This window comes from Chiloscyllium plagiosum, chromosome 14 (genome assembly GCF_004010195.1).
Source record: "Chiloscyllium plagiosum isolate BGI_BamShark_2017 chromosome 14, ASM401019v2, whole genome shotgun sequence".
Classification (NCBI taxonomy): Eukaryota; Metazoa; Chordata; class Chondrichthyes; order Orectolobiformes; family Hemiscylliidae; genus Chiloscyllium; species Chiloscyllium plagiosum.
In genome coordinates, this window is record NC_057723.1 from 9,655,035 (window position 1) to 9,671,368 (window position 16,334).

Sequence of the window (16,334 nt, forward strand, 5' to 3'; positions counted from 1 at the left end):
TACCGACCACTGCAGCGGACAGCTGGAACTGACAACCGGAAGCGGCAGATTCAAACCACTATAAATGGTGGAGGAAAGGTCACAGAAGTGCTTCACAGGAGGCTTCCAAGCACTGAGGATGTCACCTAGACAGGGGACGAAACGTCTGCAACACAAATTCCCAGCTCGGCGAACAGAATCACACCATCTTAATACATTCACCTAATACATTCATCACTCCCGTCAGTTCTGCATCTACTCAGTTCTATGTTCACTGCAGATATTTTTAATCAATCTGTTCAGTCATATTAATGACACCTCTGGATCAGGTAAGACATGAACTCAGGTCATATAGCCCAGAAATGGGGACAGGGGTACTACTGTCCATTGCAATGGAAGGTACTAATGGAGTGCTTCACTGTCATCAGTGGCATCCATTAGATGTGGCACTCTCAGCTGGACATCAAAAAAAAACCGGGGGGCACCATTTCAAAGAAGGGTAAGAGAGTTCTCTTGGGAGTTCTGATCAATATTTATCTCTCAAGAAGAATCAGAAATACAAATCATCTGCTCGTTTTCACAATGCTGCTGGTGGAGGCTGGATAATTCAAATCAGCTTTGTGCTTCCTTGCAGTTACAGTGAATGTATGTTAATGCTGATGATGCATCTTCCTGAAAATGTGTTAAGTTGCTTTAAAAATACAAGTCTTTTTCTTTAAATTAAACAGTGAGCACACTTCAAAGTTACTTCAATGGCTGTCCTTTAGCAAGTCCTGATGCTGTCTCTCTCATTTCTCCCTCTCTGTCTTCCTCCTTCACCACTTCCTTTCTACTTCCTTAACCACTTTCTCATGTACCTCGACTTCGCTCCCACTTTTTACCTGGGGTTCCCCCATAATGGTGTGTCTGTGCCCTTTTTGCAAGAAACTGTTTCTTCCATCAACAATGAGCACGTGGATCACTTTAAACACTTGAAGCATTAATCGTTGTTATTTTTGAAAATCTTTTGAGACCAGAGAAGAAAAATAAACTTAGATTGCTTAAAGCTGTACATTCAATTGGGAAGTGCACTGTCAGATAGAAATATGCAAGTTAACCAGTTGAAACTTCTTGACAGATGTTGAGAGATCTGACAAGTTTTGACATGATCCAATGAAGTCTCATGGTATCAGGTCAAACATAACTAAGGCATGAACCCTGGCTCAGTGGAAAGTATAGGAGGGTGCACCAGGAACAGCATCGGGCATGCCTAAAAATGAGATGTCAACCTGGTGTAGCTATGAAACAGGACTACTTTCATGCCAAACACCAGATGCAGCATCCAACAGATAGAGCTAAGTGATACCACAACAAATGGACCAGATATACTCTGTAGTCCTACCATCTAGTTGTGAATAGTGACGGACAATTAAATAATAAACAGGAGGACACATCTCCATAGATATCCCCATCCAGTCCATCTGCAACACTGCCACCCACCTGACAATATGGAAAATTGCTCAGATTTGTCCGGTTCGTAAAAAGCAGGTCAAATCCAATCCAGTGAATTAATGCCCCACCGGTCTATTCTCGATTGTCAGTAAAGTGATAAAAGGTGTCATCGACTGTTCCCCTTTAAGGACTCCATGTGCTGTGTGGATACAGTAATGCAACTCTGCCTTTCAGTTTCATCTGCTCGAAGGTTGCAAGCTGCGCACACAAAGAAATCAGGAGGTTTGCTGAAATGTTTGCTTTATAGGAACATAGGAAATAGGAGCAGGAGTAGGCCATTCAGCCCTTCCAGCCTACTCTACCATTCAATACGATCATCAAACTCAGTACCTTGTTCTTGCTTTCTCCCCATACCCTTTGATCCCTTTAGCATAAGAACTATATCTAGCTCCATCTTGAAAACATTCACTGTTTTGGCTTCAGTTGCTTTCGATGGCAGAGAATTCTACGGGCTCACCACTCTCTAGATGAAGAAATTTCTCCTCATCTCAGTCCTAAGTGGCCTACCCTGGATCCTTAGACTGTGACTCCTGATTCTGGACTTCCCATTCATCAGGAACATCCTTCCTGCATTTACTCGACCTGTCCTGTTGAAAAATGTATAGGTTTTCACCTCTCCCTCATTCTTCTAAAAACTAATTAATATAATCCTAGCCAATCCAATCTCTCTTCATACATCAGCCCTGCAATCCCAGGAATCAATCTGGTCAATCTTCATTGCACTCCCTCTAGAACAAGACCATCCTTCCTCAGATAAGGAGAACAAATCTGCAGACAATATTCCAGGTGTGGCCTCCCCAAAGCCCTGTACAATTGCAGCAAGACATCCCTGTTCCTGCACTCGAATCCTCTCACTATGAGTGTTAACATACCATTTACCTTCTTCGTTGTCTTCTGCACCTGCACCATAACTTATATTGTGTTTTATTGCTTTAAATAAACTAATCTATGGAATTTTAGATTAGATTCCCTCTAGTGTGGAAATAGGCCATATCGGCCCAACAAGTCCACATCGACCCTGCGAAAAGCATCCCACCCAGACCCACTCCCCTACATTTATCCCTAACCAATGCACCCAATACTGGGCAATTTAGCATGGCTAAACCACCCAACCTGCACGTCCCCGGACCGCAGGAGGAAACCCACGCAAACTCCAGCCAGTCACCCGAGGCTGGAATTGAACCCTGGTGCCTGCCGCTGTGAGGCAGTAGTGGTAGCCACTGAGCCACCATGCTACCCATAATCCCTGGTTCATCAATACCTGGAGAACAATTGACCATCAGACTTTGATCATTGATATAAAAATGGGGAGGATTAATAGGATGTCAACAGGGTTGAGGAACTTCAATGATGAGTAAGTCTGGACAGTTCACTGTAGGACTGAAAGAGTTCAGAGGTGGTCAGTGGAACTTTTCAAAGTGATGTGAGAGGTTTTGACAGAGTATTTAGAGACAGAAGATTCCCTCTGGCGAGTGAACTAATAACTGCAAGTCATTTAATCATTGAACAAAGTTGTAAAAGGGAGATGAGGAGAAATATTTCTACTCAGTCCGGATCTGGAATATCGTATCTGGAAAAGTGATGGAAACTGATTCCATTAATGATTTTAAAAGGGTTTGGACAGGAATTTGAGGAGGAGAAACTTCAAAGGTTATGGTCAAAAAGCAGAGACATTGGGACTTGACAACACATGAAGAATCCAACACAGACACAAAGGGCCAAGCAGACCTCTCTTTACCACAAGCATAGGTTTCTATGAATCTAGGATAGTAGGCTGGGGTTGTAACGTACAAAAGGTCTCTGGCTACTTATCAACCAATACCCGAAGTTCTAAGCAAGGGTCACTCGACCTGCAACATTAACTCTGATTTCTCTCCACAGATGTTGCCAGACCTGCTGAGCTTTTCCAGCAATTTTTGTTTTTGGTTCTGATTTATAGCACCTGCAGTTCTTTGGGTTTTTAATTCCCAACTTATGTTTTTCTCTGTGATTTACAATAGATCAGACTCCAAATGGGAAAGTGTCCCATCTATAGTGATTGTAATGTGATCAGCCAGCTGGAATATGAGTTCCCTGATTGAGCTGTTAATTTGGCCCAATCAGGGAGCCCTGGCTGACAAATATAAAGAGGAGTGTCAGAGTTGACTCTGATTGAGGCAGCATTAGGGTCAAGGATTCTTCATGTGTAAATAAAGAGTGATGTGGTGATGGGATACCAGCCTCTGTAGAGGTATTTCACCATCCTCCTTAAACAGTCTAACAGAAGGCACGTTCAGCAGTATTGATGCTTACAGATGAGGATATTTCAAAATGATTTATATGCTGCATTACAAAATATTATGAAAGTCATAACCCAAAACCATCATCTCTGCCCCCCTCCACTGAGGCTGCCTGATCTGCTGAGTTTTTTTTTGATCTTATGTTTGTTCCCAACATTGGTCATAGTATTGACCCTTAATATAGGAACAGAGGTTCAGGTTTTACTCTTTATAACATCATTGCAAGAACAATCATTGCAGAGGATAATGATCATCTCACAGAAATAATCATACATCATTGTAAAGAATGAGCAGCATATGAGCACACCGAGTCAATTGATTATCATTATCGCTGAGTCCTCCACTGTCAGCATCCTGAGGGTGGTCATTGACCAGACACTGAACTGGACTGGCCATATAAATACAAGGGCAGGTCAGAGGCTGGGAACTCTGCATGAGTAACCCACCTCTCAACTCCCCAAAGCCTTTCTGCTATCAATATCGCACAGCTCCAACACTACTTAAGAAGGTGAGTTTTGAGAAGATTTGTAGCTCAGGTCGAGGTTCTGGATGTAAGTTTGCTCACTGAGTTTGCTCAGTGAGCAAACCTGCATCCACTACTTAAGAAGCTCCAGGGCAAAGATGTTCATGTGACCTGCATCCCGTCCACCACCTTCATCACTAGTGCTCTCTCCATCACTAGTGCATAGCAGCAACAGTGTGGCGAATGTACAAAATGGACTGCAGCAACTTGTAAAGGCTTCTTCAACAGCACCTGCCAAAACTGTAGCCTGTACCACCTAAAAGGATGAGGGCAGCAGGCAACTGGAAATATCGCCACCTGCAGGTTCCCTTCCAACCTCATCCTGGCCTGGAAACATATCAGCTTTCTTTCACTGTTGCTGGGTCAAAATCCTGGTACTTCCTTCTTAACAACATTGTTGGCTTCCCAACACCAGATGGACTGTAATTGTTCAAGGGCACTTTAGAGACAGGCAATAAATGCTGGGTTTGCTAACAGTGCCTACATCGCATGAACAAAGAAGATTTAAAAAATCTCACAGTAATTGTCATTTGTCACATTACCTTTCACAAACACATATATACTGGTCGCCGTTGTTCCATCAACGATTGGTTCAATGAAGTGATAGAAGCAGCGATAATAGCCTGTATCATTAGCTCTGGCACCCATTAGCATGAATGTCTTGCAGTATTGATCTCTCTCTGATCCATCGCATTCCCTTATGCTCACTATCCGTCCCCCAAGTTCCTCCGACCAGTAAGATGCAGATTTTGTGTTGTCTTCAACTGCAGGTTTCCCAGGCCAGCTCCACCCCAGAGGCCTCTGCCCTCTGAAACACAGAACAGACAAACAGGACCTCGTTAATTCACTTCCAAATTCTAATTTTACTCACTTTTGTTTGCATCTAATATCACATTTTTCAGATGAGCTGTTAAACCAAAGCCCTGGCCATCCTCCCAAGATGGAGGTTAGAAGATCCTGAGGACAAGAAATCAACACAGAACAGGCAAGTTCTCCCTGGTATTCCTGATCGTTTTTTGACAAAGTTACAAACAGATTACCTGACCGTCATTACATTATTGTTACTGGATTTTGTTGTGTGCAATTTAACTGTTATGTTTCGCTACATTACCAAAGCAACTGCCAATCAAAAACTACTTCACAGATGGTGAAGCACTCTGCGACATTCTGAAGTCATCTTGGGAATGCCATAGAAACATACATTTTCTTTCTCTTGTCGTATCTGAGTTGGAAGGAAGTCAAGCAGAATGAGAGAGCAGTAGAGAACTCTGCTTCTAGGGGCAGTCAGGTCAGGAAAGTAGACAGAGTCATAGAGTCAAATGGCATGGAAACCGACCCTTTGGTTCAACCAGTCCATGCCAACCATAATCCCAAACTAAAATTAGTCCCACCTGGCTGCGCTTGGTCCATAGCCCTCCAAATATTTCTTATTCATTTACTTATCCAAATCTCTTTTCAATGCTGTAATTGTACCCACACTCCCCATTTCCTCAGGACGTTTATTCCACACACGAAGCACCCTCTGTGTAAAATAATTACCCCTCATGTCCTTTCTAAATCATTCTTCGCTCATCATAAAAATATGCACACGAGTCTTGAAATCCCCTTCCCAAGGGATACCTGCCATTCACCTTATCTATATCCCACATGATTTAAAAAGGTCACTCCTCAACCTCCTACACACCAGTGAAAAATGTCCCAGCCTATCCAGGCTCTCCTTACAACTCAAACCCTCCATTCCCAGCAACATCCTTGTAAATCCCTTCTGCACCCTCTCCATCTTAATAATATCCTTCCTATAACAGGCTGACTAGATATTGATTGGATGGATGACAGGACAGGATTTTTTTCCTGTGGGTATGGCTGCTATAGAATTTGCTCCTGAGGTTGGCTTGAGCTGATGTAACTGCGCAGCTGTTGTCAAGTTCAGACTCACGACCAACTCATGTGTTGTATCTCCTGCACTTTCAAAGAGCATGGTCAAACTCAGGTTCAATGTGTACCTGGAAGTGTTTGAAGAGGACAGATTGCTTCCAATCTCTGGAGTTTTGGAGTTTAGGAATTTAATGGAGTGATTAATGGAGTGGAAGGAATGAATGATTTATTTATTGACACATATATAAAGGGGCTGCACAGTGGCTCAGTGGTTAGCACTGCTGCCTCACAGCTCGACCTGGGTTCGATTCCAGCCTTGGGTGACTGTGTGGAGTTTGCACATTCTCCATGTGTCTGCGTGGGTTTCTTCCGGGTGCTCCGGTTTCCGCCCACAGTCCAAAGATGTGCAGGTCAGGTGAATTGACCGTGCTAAATTGCCTATAATGTTAGTGCATTAGTCAGGGGTAAATATAGGGCAGGGGAATGGGTCTGGGTAGGTTACTCTTCACAGGGTCGGTGTGGACTTGTTGGGTCGAAGAACCTGTTTCCATACTGTAGGGAATCTAATATAATCTACAGAGATACAGTGAAAAGTGTGCTGTCACCACAATCTGACGCCATTTTGAAGTACAAGAAGAGAGAGTACTTAATAGAGTTCATCTTCATTGGCCGACATCCCAAACACAGCTCCAGGACTTCTGCAAGGTCCTCACTCCTGGCTACCACAGTCAGGAGTCCCCGCTCGGGGCCTACTGCAACCAGGAGTCACCACTCTGGGCCTACTGCAGTCATAAGACCTGCTCCAGGCCCACCACAGCAAGGAGACCCCGCTCTGGGCACTGACACTGCCGCTGTTAATAACCTACCGTTACCGCCAAGAGTCTAAGCCCTGCCGTTGCCACGAAGAGTTCACCAGCCAACGCCCTGCTGCCATTCCAGGAGTCCATGCATCAGCCTCACAAAGCCTGGAGCCCCCGCTCGGCCATCAATATAAAAGCGTGTTAAGTTTCCTGCTTTGAACTTTTGTAATGGGACCTTGTTTCATGGTTGGATCTCACAGTCTTACAGTCACTTCCACATGCTTCTAGGATGTTTACTAATCAATCTGTTCTGAGACAGTATGACTTGAGTGTCTGGGACTTGCTCTGCGAATGTTTCAGACAAAGCGAAGGTAGAGTAGATACATTGAGAAATATTTCCTGATGGAGCCCAGAACACTGTCCAGGCATGATGGGAGGGTCTGCTTTTTCACACAAAAGGGTGCTGTAAATCTGGAACTCTTACCTCAGAAGGCTGGTGAGCGCAAGGATCAATTTAAAATTTTGAAACTGAGGTTGACAGATTTTTGTTAGGCAAGTGTGCCGAGGAATAGGGAATCAAAGTGAGGAAACTGAATGCAGACAAAATTCAGCCATGATCTGGAAGAACAGACTCAAGGGGCTGAATGGCCTCCTCTTGTTTCAATGGCTCTTTCCTCCAATCGCTCCATCTCTTCTGTCTATTTTATTGACAAACAAATGTTTTCAAATACATTTTTTTAACAACGCTCCAAGGCTCCTCAGACAGCACCTTCCAAATTCATGGCCAATTCCAATAAGAAGGACAAGAGCAGCAGATACATGGGAACATGACAAGTTCCCCACCATCCTGACTTGGAAATATATCTGTGTTCCTTCACCGCCACTGGGTCAAAATCCTGGAATTCTCTCCCTCAGGGCATTTGGACTGCAGCGGTTTAAGAAGGCAGCTCACCCCTACCTTCACAACAATTAAGAATGAGCAATAAATGCTGGGCCAGCCAATGACTCTCACATCCCTTGAATGAATAACAAAATAAACAATTTATTGAACCACAATCCTTTCCTGCATGTGTGTGTGTGTGTGTACGCACGAGAGAGAGTGAGTGAGAGAGATATGGGACCCTGGTTTTTCACTCTGCCTAGGATCATAAAGTCTTCCAACATAACAGGGTACAATGTAACCTCTGCTGTGTCTGACACCTCTGCCCTCTCCTTTACTGTGTTCATTTCCCTTTTAAAAGCTGCCATTGAGTCTGCCTCAACAACTGTTGCTGGTAAGACATTCTATATAAGGCGAGAAACAGCTTGTATTTGGACAGCATCTTTCATGACCTCTGGACTTCCCAAAGCACTTTACAGTCAATGAACTACCTTTGAAGTATCATCACTGCTATAATGTAGGAAGAGTCCTCTTGTGTAAAACATTTCCGTTCGCCCCTCCCTAGGTTCATTTGGTGGCGATCATAAATTGATGCCCTCCAGTTACTGACTCACCAAGTAATGGAAATAGTTTCCATGTATATTTTTGAACACATCTATCCCACATCTCAACTCTCCGCTTTGGTGAAAACAGCATCTCTTTCTCACCTTCTGACTCTGCTCCCTGACTCGAAAGAAAACAAAGACTTCCACTTTGATAGCACTTTTCATGTCCCATGAATGACCTAAACTATTTCACATCCGACCAACAGTTTTAGAATGGAGTCACTGCTGTTAAGTAAGAGAATCCAGCAGATAGTTTGTACATAGCAAGTTCCCACAAACAGTTATGTGACTGATGATTGGATCATCTGCTTTTCTTTAGTAATGTTTATTGAGAAAAAGACGCTGAGGAGGAGTCGATTTGTCTATAAACTGTTAGATTTAAAATTTCTTCCAGTCTCTGAATTTTAATTTTTCTTTTCACAGATTCTGTCCAATCAACTGTGTGTTTTCAGCATACTCTCTTTTTTAAAGATGACAGTTCTCTCTCTCCTTTCCTCATAACTTATGTTGAGGTTGTACAGGACGTTGGTGAGGCTTCATCTGGAGTATTGTGTACAAGTTCTGGTCGCCTTGTTATAGGAAGGGTAGTATTAATCTGGAGAAGGTTCAGAAGAGATTTTGCAGGGTGTTGTGGGAATGGAGGGTTTGAGTTATGAGGAGAGGCTGGGACTTTTTTTCACTGGAGCGTGGGAGATTGAGGGGTGACCTTATAGAGATTTATAAAATCATGAGGGACATAGATGAAGTGAATGGCAGGTGCCTTTTCCTTAAGGCGGGGCAATTCAAGACCAGGGGACATATTTTTAAGTTGAGAGGAGAAAGATTTAAAAAAGAGGGACGACATTTTTTATACAAGGGTGGTTTGTGTGTGGAATGAACTTCCAGAGGAAGTGGTGGATGCGTGTACAGTTACAAAGTTTCAAAGGTATTTAGATTAATACATTAATAAGAAATGTTTGGAGGGATATGGGCCAAGTGCAGGCAGGTGGGACTAGTTTAGTTTGGAATTATAGTTGTCATGGACTGGTTGGACTGTTAGGACTCCAAATGTAATAGATAACGTCAACAGTGACAGGCTGTTTCACATACAGCCATTGATACCAGAGCAAAGTTTTGGCATAGAAAGAGGCCATTCAGCTTTTCAGATGCATGACTCTATGACTGCATAGCTAAAGCCTGCCCTTAGTGTTGTAAAACCCTTCTGTATTCTGCCTGCTGGCACCTAATCTGAACTTAGGGCCAAGTCAACATTTCGTTCTTCCTTTATTCTTCATGGGATGACGGCATTGACAGTCAATGCCAGCTTTGGATGCCATTGTCTTGAGTGTTTTACTTAGTCATTGCACAAGGAAGTCAAGAGTCAATCACGTTGCTGTGGATCTGAAGTCTCATGCAGACCAGACAAAGTAATGATGGCAGATTTGCTTCCTCATAGGAAATTAGTGAACCAAAAGGATTTTTGTGACAATCAACAATTATTTTTAGGTCACCATGACTGAGACTACTTTTCACTTCCAGATTTATGAACTGAATTCAAATTTCACTATTTTAAATATTATCAGATTTTAAATACACCACAGCCCAGTGGGAATGAATTGTGGATAGGAGGTAAAATTCAAACATTTCAACCAGCCCATCTCCAACCACTTTCCTGCTGCTTACATTTTTAATGCTGAGAGCTTCAAGTTCTGAAGAAGGATCCAAAACGTTAACCCTGCTTTCTCTCCACAGATGCTGCCAGACCTGCTGAGTTTCTCTAGCAATTTCTGTTTTTGTTTCAGATTGCTAGCATCCACAACTCTTTGTTTTATTGTACATGAATCCCACTCTGGCTAATTTGTTGGTGTTACCTGAAGTTCCTCCATCCATGCCAGTTGTATTAGAAGATCTGATCTGCTCTTAAAGAATTGTTCTGGTTGGATGGCAAAGGAAAGAATTCACAAGAGTTTGAGGGAATAATTGAGGTAATAGGATTACGAGGATATAATTACATTGGGCGCAGTTGCATAGGAAGAGAGAAGGTTGAGAGGTGAAAGCATTGCTTATAGAACTCCAAATGTGATAGATAACATCAACAGTGACAGGCTGTTCCACATAGAGCTGTGGACACCCTAGAATGGTTTTGGTGTAGAAAGAGACCATACAGCCTTTCATATCTGCACTGGCTCATTAAACCGACTGTCCATCCTGTCCCCACTGTACAGCATCTGCCCTACAGCCTTGCAAGTTACAGAGCTTCAGGCGAGTTCCTTTCAAATGGTTGGCTAACATGGTGCCACTGTTTAAGAAAGGTGGTTTAAGAAAGACAAGCCAGGGAACTATAGACCGGTGAGCCTGACCTCGGTGGTGGGCTGGTTGTTGGAGGGAATCCTGAGGGACGGGATGTACATTTATTTGGAAAGGCAAGGACTGATTAGGGATTATCAACATGACTTTGTGTGTGGGAAATCATGTCTCACAAACTTGATTTGAGTTTTTTGAAGAAGTAACAAAGCGGATTGACGAGGGCAGAGTGGTAGATGTGATCTATATGGACTTCAGTAAGGCGTTCGACAAAGTTCCCCATGGGAGACTAGTGATCTCATGGAATACAGGGAGAACTAGCCATTTGGATGCAGAACTGGCTCAAAGGTAGAAGACAGGGTGGTGGTGGAGGGTTGCTTTTCAGACTGGAGGCCTGTGACCAGGGGAATGCCACAAGGATTGGTGCTGGGTCCATTACTTTTCATCATTTATATAAATGATTTGGATTTGAGCTTAAGAGGTATAGTTAGTAAATTTGCTGATGACACCAAAATTGGAGGTGTAGTGGACAGTGAAGAATTACAAGGATGTTGCCAGGGTTGGAGGATTTGAGCTATAGGGAGAGGCTGAATAAGCTAGGGCTGTTTTCCCTGGAGCATCGGAGGCTGAGGGGTGACCTTATAGAGGTTTATTAAATTATGAGGGGCATGGATAGGATAAATAGACAAAGTCTTTTCCCTGGGGTAGGGGAGTCCAGAACTAGACAGCATAGATTTAGAGTGAGAGGGGTAAGATATAAAAGAGATCTAAGGGGCAACCTTTTCACGCAGAGGGTGGTATGAGTATGGAATGAGTTGCCAGAGGAAGTGGTGGCGGCTGCTAAAATTGCAACATTTAAAAGGCATCTGGATGGGTATATGATTGGGAAGGGTTTGGAGGGATATGGACCAGGTGCTAGCAAGTGGGACTAGATTGAGTTGGGATATCTGGTCGGCATGGACGAGTTGGACTGAAGGGTCTGTTTCCATGCTGTACATCTCTATGACTCTATAAATGAGGTGAGGGTTCCCATTGACACCACCAGATTGGACACTGAATTCCACCACCCTCTGGGTTTTCCCCATGTCCCCTCTACCCTTCACCAGTGGCAGTAAATCTGTGTCCCCTTGGTAATTGCCCTGTCTCCTAGGGGCTTCCCTGTCTGCTTTATCCAAGCTTCTCGTTATTTTGTGCATTTGATTAAGTCATCCCACATTATCCAGAAAGATAGAAGCCAGCACTTTGAAAGGAGCAAATGCAAAATTAATCTGAGGGAACAATATGGCAGTTGGCTGACCTATGAAACAGACCCCCAGGAATTTGGTCAAAACAGGCAATATTAATTCATTCAAATGCAAATCAGATAATAATGGTTTAGAACTAAAACTCAAGAAACTGGACACAGCAGATCTGGCAGCATTTGCGGAGAAAGAGAGACGGAGTTAACATTTCAGGCGGTGAGGGAGCTTGAGTGTTTTGAGACACACTAAGTGAGTTATTTTAAGATGTGATTTATGGTGAATGTCATGTATTTGGGCAACAGATGACTTTGGTTAACTAACCTGTCCATTACTGGGGCTTTTCCTCAACTCATGTCTGTGCCTGTTCTAAACCAATGTGCCTTTGCAAAGGTCTGGAGAGAGATGCAATGGTTTTTTGTTGAAGTTCATCCTAAGCAGTTTTGTTACACAGGATTCTACAACTGTTCTGAGGCACTTACACAGGGGCAGCCCTTAGCTGCGCCCACAGGACCATTAACTCAGTGAAAGGTGTTCTGCTCTGCCCAAAACATGCTGGTCTTCCACTTGATCGCAACGGAGCGTTGTAGACTGGCACTTTCTAAGGTCCAGGACGATGTGCTGAGGGATGCGCTGAAGCTTGGGGTGACTGCCACAGAGGGGAAAGTTGGTGTCTGAGCTTTTTAGTGTGCAAATTGATGCTACATTTCTTACAAGACAGCATCAGCTACCCTTCAAAACTACTCAGTAAAAGTCTTTGGTGGCATTCCAAGGTCAAGAAAGGCCCTATATAAATTCAGGACTTCCTTTTATATGATTTAGCTGATGGTAAATAATATACAATGTCCAAGTTTGTTAACAGCTCAATATTAGATGGGAAAGGAAGGTGTAATGAGTCTGCTGTAGCAACTTTGACCAGTTTAGCGAGTGGGAAAGAACTGGGGTAAAGCATGGATTAGGTGCAGTTATTCGTTTTGGAAGAAAAATTGAAAAGAAACTGTTTGCTTATTAAGACCCTGAAATATTTTTATTCAGAATGATCATGAACAAACTCACTGAAAGATAACATACAGCTACGGCACACAAGTGCCGTAGCTGTATGTTATCTATTGGCTCAAATGTATTATGACATGTCTTTGCATCAGGTGGAACTTAAACCTTGGCCTCTAGGCCGGAGATAGGGGCACTACCACTGTGCTACAACGGCCCTATATTTAAAAATATATTACAATATGAATTGGAGTTAAACAGTAAACACAGTCTGCTGCAATAGCAAAGTGCTTTGGTGAGGACACATGCAGAAGGGAATGGTGTACAGGTATGGGTCTCCTCACTCTACCCAAAATACAAGCCACCAATCACTGGTAGAGCAACATAAAACATCTTCAAATTGCTCTTTCTATCCAACTGAGCATCCTCCAGCAGGTCTGAGCTCCTCCAAATCCTCTGGTTTCCAGTTTCCCACCATTGTCTTTACCTACAGCTCCCGAGAGCCTGGGTCTGGAATTCTCTCTTTCTTTGGTTAACCCTATTAAGCCATCTGGCCTAATACCTAATTTATGCAGCTCAGTGTCAGACTTTGTTTGATAATGCTTCTGAAGACTGGAGTGGAATGTTTCACTGTATTAAAGTTGCTATATAAATGCAAGTTATCACTGTCGGCTTTCACTTCCAGCATTGATAGGAAGGAAGGTGAAACAGCCAATTAGCTTCCACCGTTCTGACATTGAAACTCTAGTGGGTTGGCAGAGGGACATGTCACTGTGTTCAAGGCATCACATAAATATATTAAATTGTTTTCTTTAATTAAGTTGCTCTCACTTTCCTTCTCTGTCTCCTTCCCTCCCACTCTCCTCAACCTTTTCATCTGGTTCCTCACCTGGATTAAAAAAAATCTCTTGTCAGTGAAGTAAAGATTTAATTTCTTTTATTACTTTAGTACTTCAGTGACAAGGCTGGCATTTACTACCTAACCCTAACAACCTGCATGATCAAACTGGCTCACTCGGCCCTTTCAGGGGGCAATTAAGAGGTAAATGAATTGTTGTGGGTCTGGGGGTCACAGATAGGCCAGACTGGGTAAGGAAAACAAGTTTCACTCCCAGTTGGGTTTTTGCAACAATCAATGATAGTTTCATGGCCACCATCACTGAGACTCAATTCCAGATTTTTATGAACTGCGCTTAGTTTTCATCAGCTGGTAATGGTGGGGTTAAAACCCAGAGCATTTCCCTGGCTCTCTGGGTTACTAGTCCAGTGACATTACCACTACACCACCTCCTCATTCATCTGACAACTGAAATCTGCCCCTATTTCAGTTTTTATCTCCTTGCCTCCCCCAATCTTCACGTGACCATAAAAGGGTCATTCAAAGCACAGCATGGTGCAACAGCAAGAGAAGTTGCTGCTTTCCAAGTGACCAAAGGCTATTTGACTGCAGGCCTTCACTGCTGTCCACAGTCCAGCACACACACACAGTCCAGGAAAGATGACTAGACTTTAGGGATTAGATGGGTAACTAGAGCTGGTATTTTATTACCTTCTGTTTGTTTCTCAATAATAATTCCAAGGCACCTCCCTGTGAAATTTGGAGAGATTTACAATAAGCAGCTAAGAAATATCTAATTCCACATGTTTTCTTTGCTGCCTAAAATATATCTGTGTAACATCTGCTTTTGCTTTGCAGCTTACATGTACTACTGTAATTTTGCTCTCTTGACATTCTCCATAAATACTGCGGCAGATGGATTCCATTGCAATAAAATCCTCACACTCAGTCCTTATTCTCTTAACTACTGAACTTCTTTCTCCTGGAAATTCAGCATAAAGACTCTTCCAATTTTTAATAGATGCACCATAGAAAGCATCCTATCTGGATGCGTCACAGCTTGGGATGTCAACTTTTCCCACGACCCAAATGAAACGACCAGAGAGTTGTGAACATAGCCCAGTCCATCACACAAAGCAACCTCGCATCATTGACTCCATCTATACTTGCCACTGCATTGGGAAAGCAGCCAACATCATCAATGACGCCTCCCGTCCCATGTATATTCTCTTCCACCCTCTTCCATCAGGCAGAAGATATAAAAGTTGTATACACTTACAGATTCGAGAACAGCTTCTTCACCACAGTTACCAGACGTTTGAATAGACCTGTTTAATGTTAGTATTGATTTCTCTCTGCACCTTCTCAGCAGCTGTAACATTTTATCCTACACTCTGTTCTGTTACCCTGATGCACTTGTATAGTCGGATCTGCCTGTAAAGCATGTAAAACAACACTTTTCACTGTACCTCAGTACATGTGACAGTAGTAAATCCATTCTAATCAACCCTCCCTCACCCTTCCTTTCACCCCCTATACATGAGATTGTGGGATCAAATCCCACTCTGAGAATCCAGGATGATATGCCCAGTTCTGAGGGAGTGCTACACTGTCAGAGGGGTCAGTGAGCAGCTTATGTTGAAAGCAATGTGTGTGCATTTACAAGAGAAGCCACAATGAAAATGTTTGTGATCTAATCTTCTTGAGGAGTTCAAAATCTCCACACCTTTCCCACAGAGAACTCCACAGAGAAATAGAGGGTGACTATGCCCAGGCCAGCCACCCTATTGGCTGATGATTATGACCTGGTCCAGGAGCAATCCCCTCTTTGTCAATTCCAACCAACTGAAAAGGATCTGAAATAACTCCAGAGGCCATATCCCACCACCAAGTCACTCAGTAGTTGCAATCATCAAGAAGGTACAACACCTCTTCTCTTTCAAGTGGCTAATGAAACTTGGCATGTCCATAAGGACCCTCACCAACATCTACAGATGCACCATTGCAAGCATACTGTCCGGGCACATAATGGCCTGGTATGGCAACTGCCCTGCCCAGGAGCTTAACAAAACTACAGAGGGTGGTGTGTTCAGCTCAGACCATCATGGAAGCCAACCTTCCATCCATGGGCTACATTTACACGGCTCGTTGCTGTGGAAAGGCTGCCAACATCATCAAAGACCCATCACACTTCGGTAATGATCCCGTACAATCTCTTCTGTCAGGCAGAAATACAGAAGCCTGAACACACGCACCAGCAGGCGCAGGAACAGCTTCTTCCTGGCCGTTATTAGATGGATGAATGAACTCTCTAGCCTCAGATAATGCTGACGTTGCTAATGTTGGTCTCTCTTGTATGCCCTGTGCAATGTACCCTGGATGCCTCTGTCTAAATCTTTTGTTCTGTACATTCTTGCGATAATCTGCCTGTACGGCTCATAAAGAAAGCTTTTCACTGTGCTTCAGTACACGTGACAATAAATCAATCAATTAGTTGAGAGTCCTTGCCACTGATCCAGATCCCTCAGAGGCAGCTCTCAGAGTGAACAGAAT

At 43.3% G+C, this 16,334-nt stretch overlaps 1 protein-coding gene across 2 annotated transcripts in view; it reads right to left on the minus strand.

The window, feature by feature from the left end:
• Positions 1-16,334, minus strand: part of flt4 (fms related receptor tyrosine kinase 4) — a 225,652-nt gene that overhangs the window by 115,673 nt on the left and 93,645 nt on the right. For both annotated transcript variants that reach the window (XM_043703133.1, XM_043703132.1), the window contains exon 3: positions 4,815-5,080. In XM_043703133.1, the coding sequence (XP_043559068.1) occupies positions 4,815-5,080 (266 nt within the window). The remainder of the gene's footprint in view (positions 1-4,814; positions 5,081-16,334) is intronic.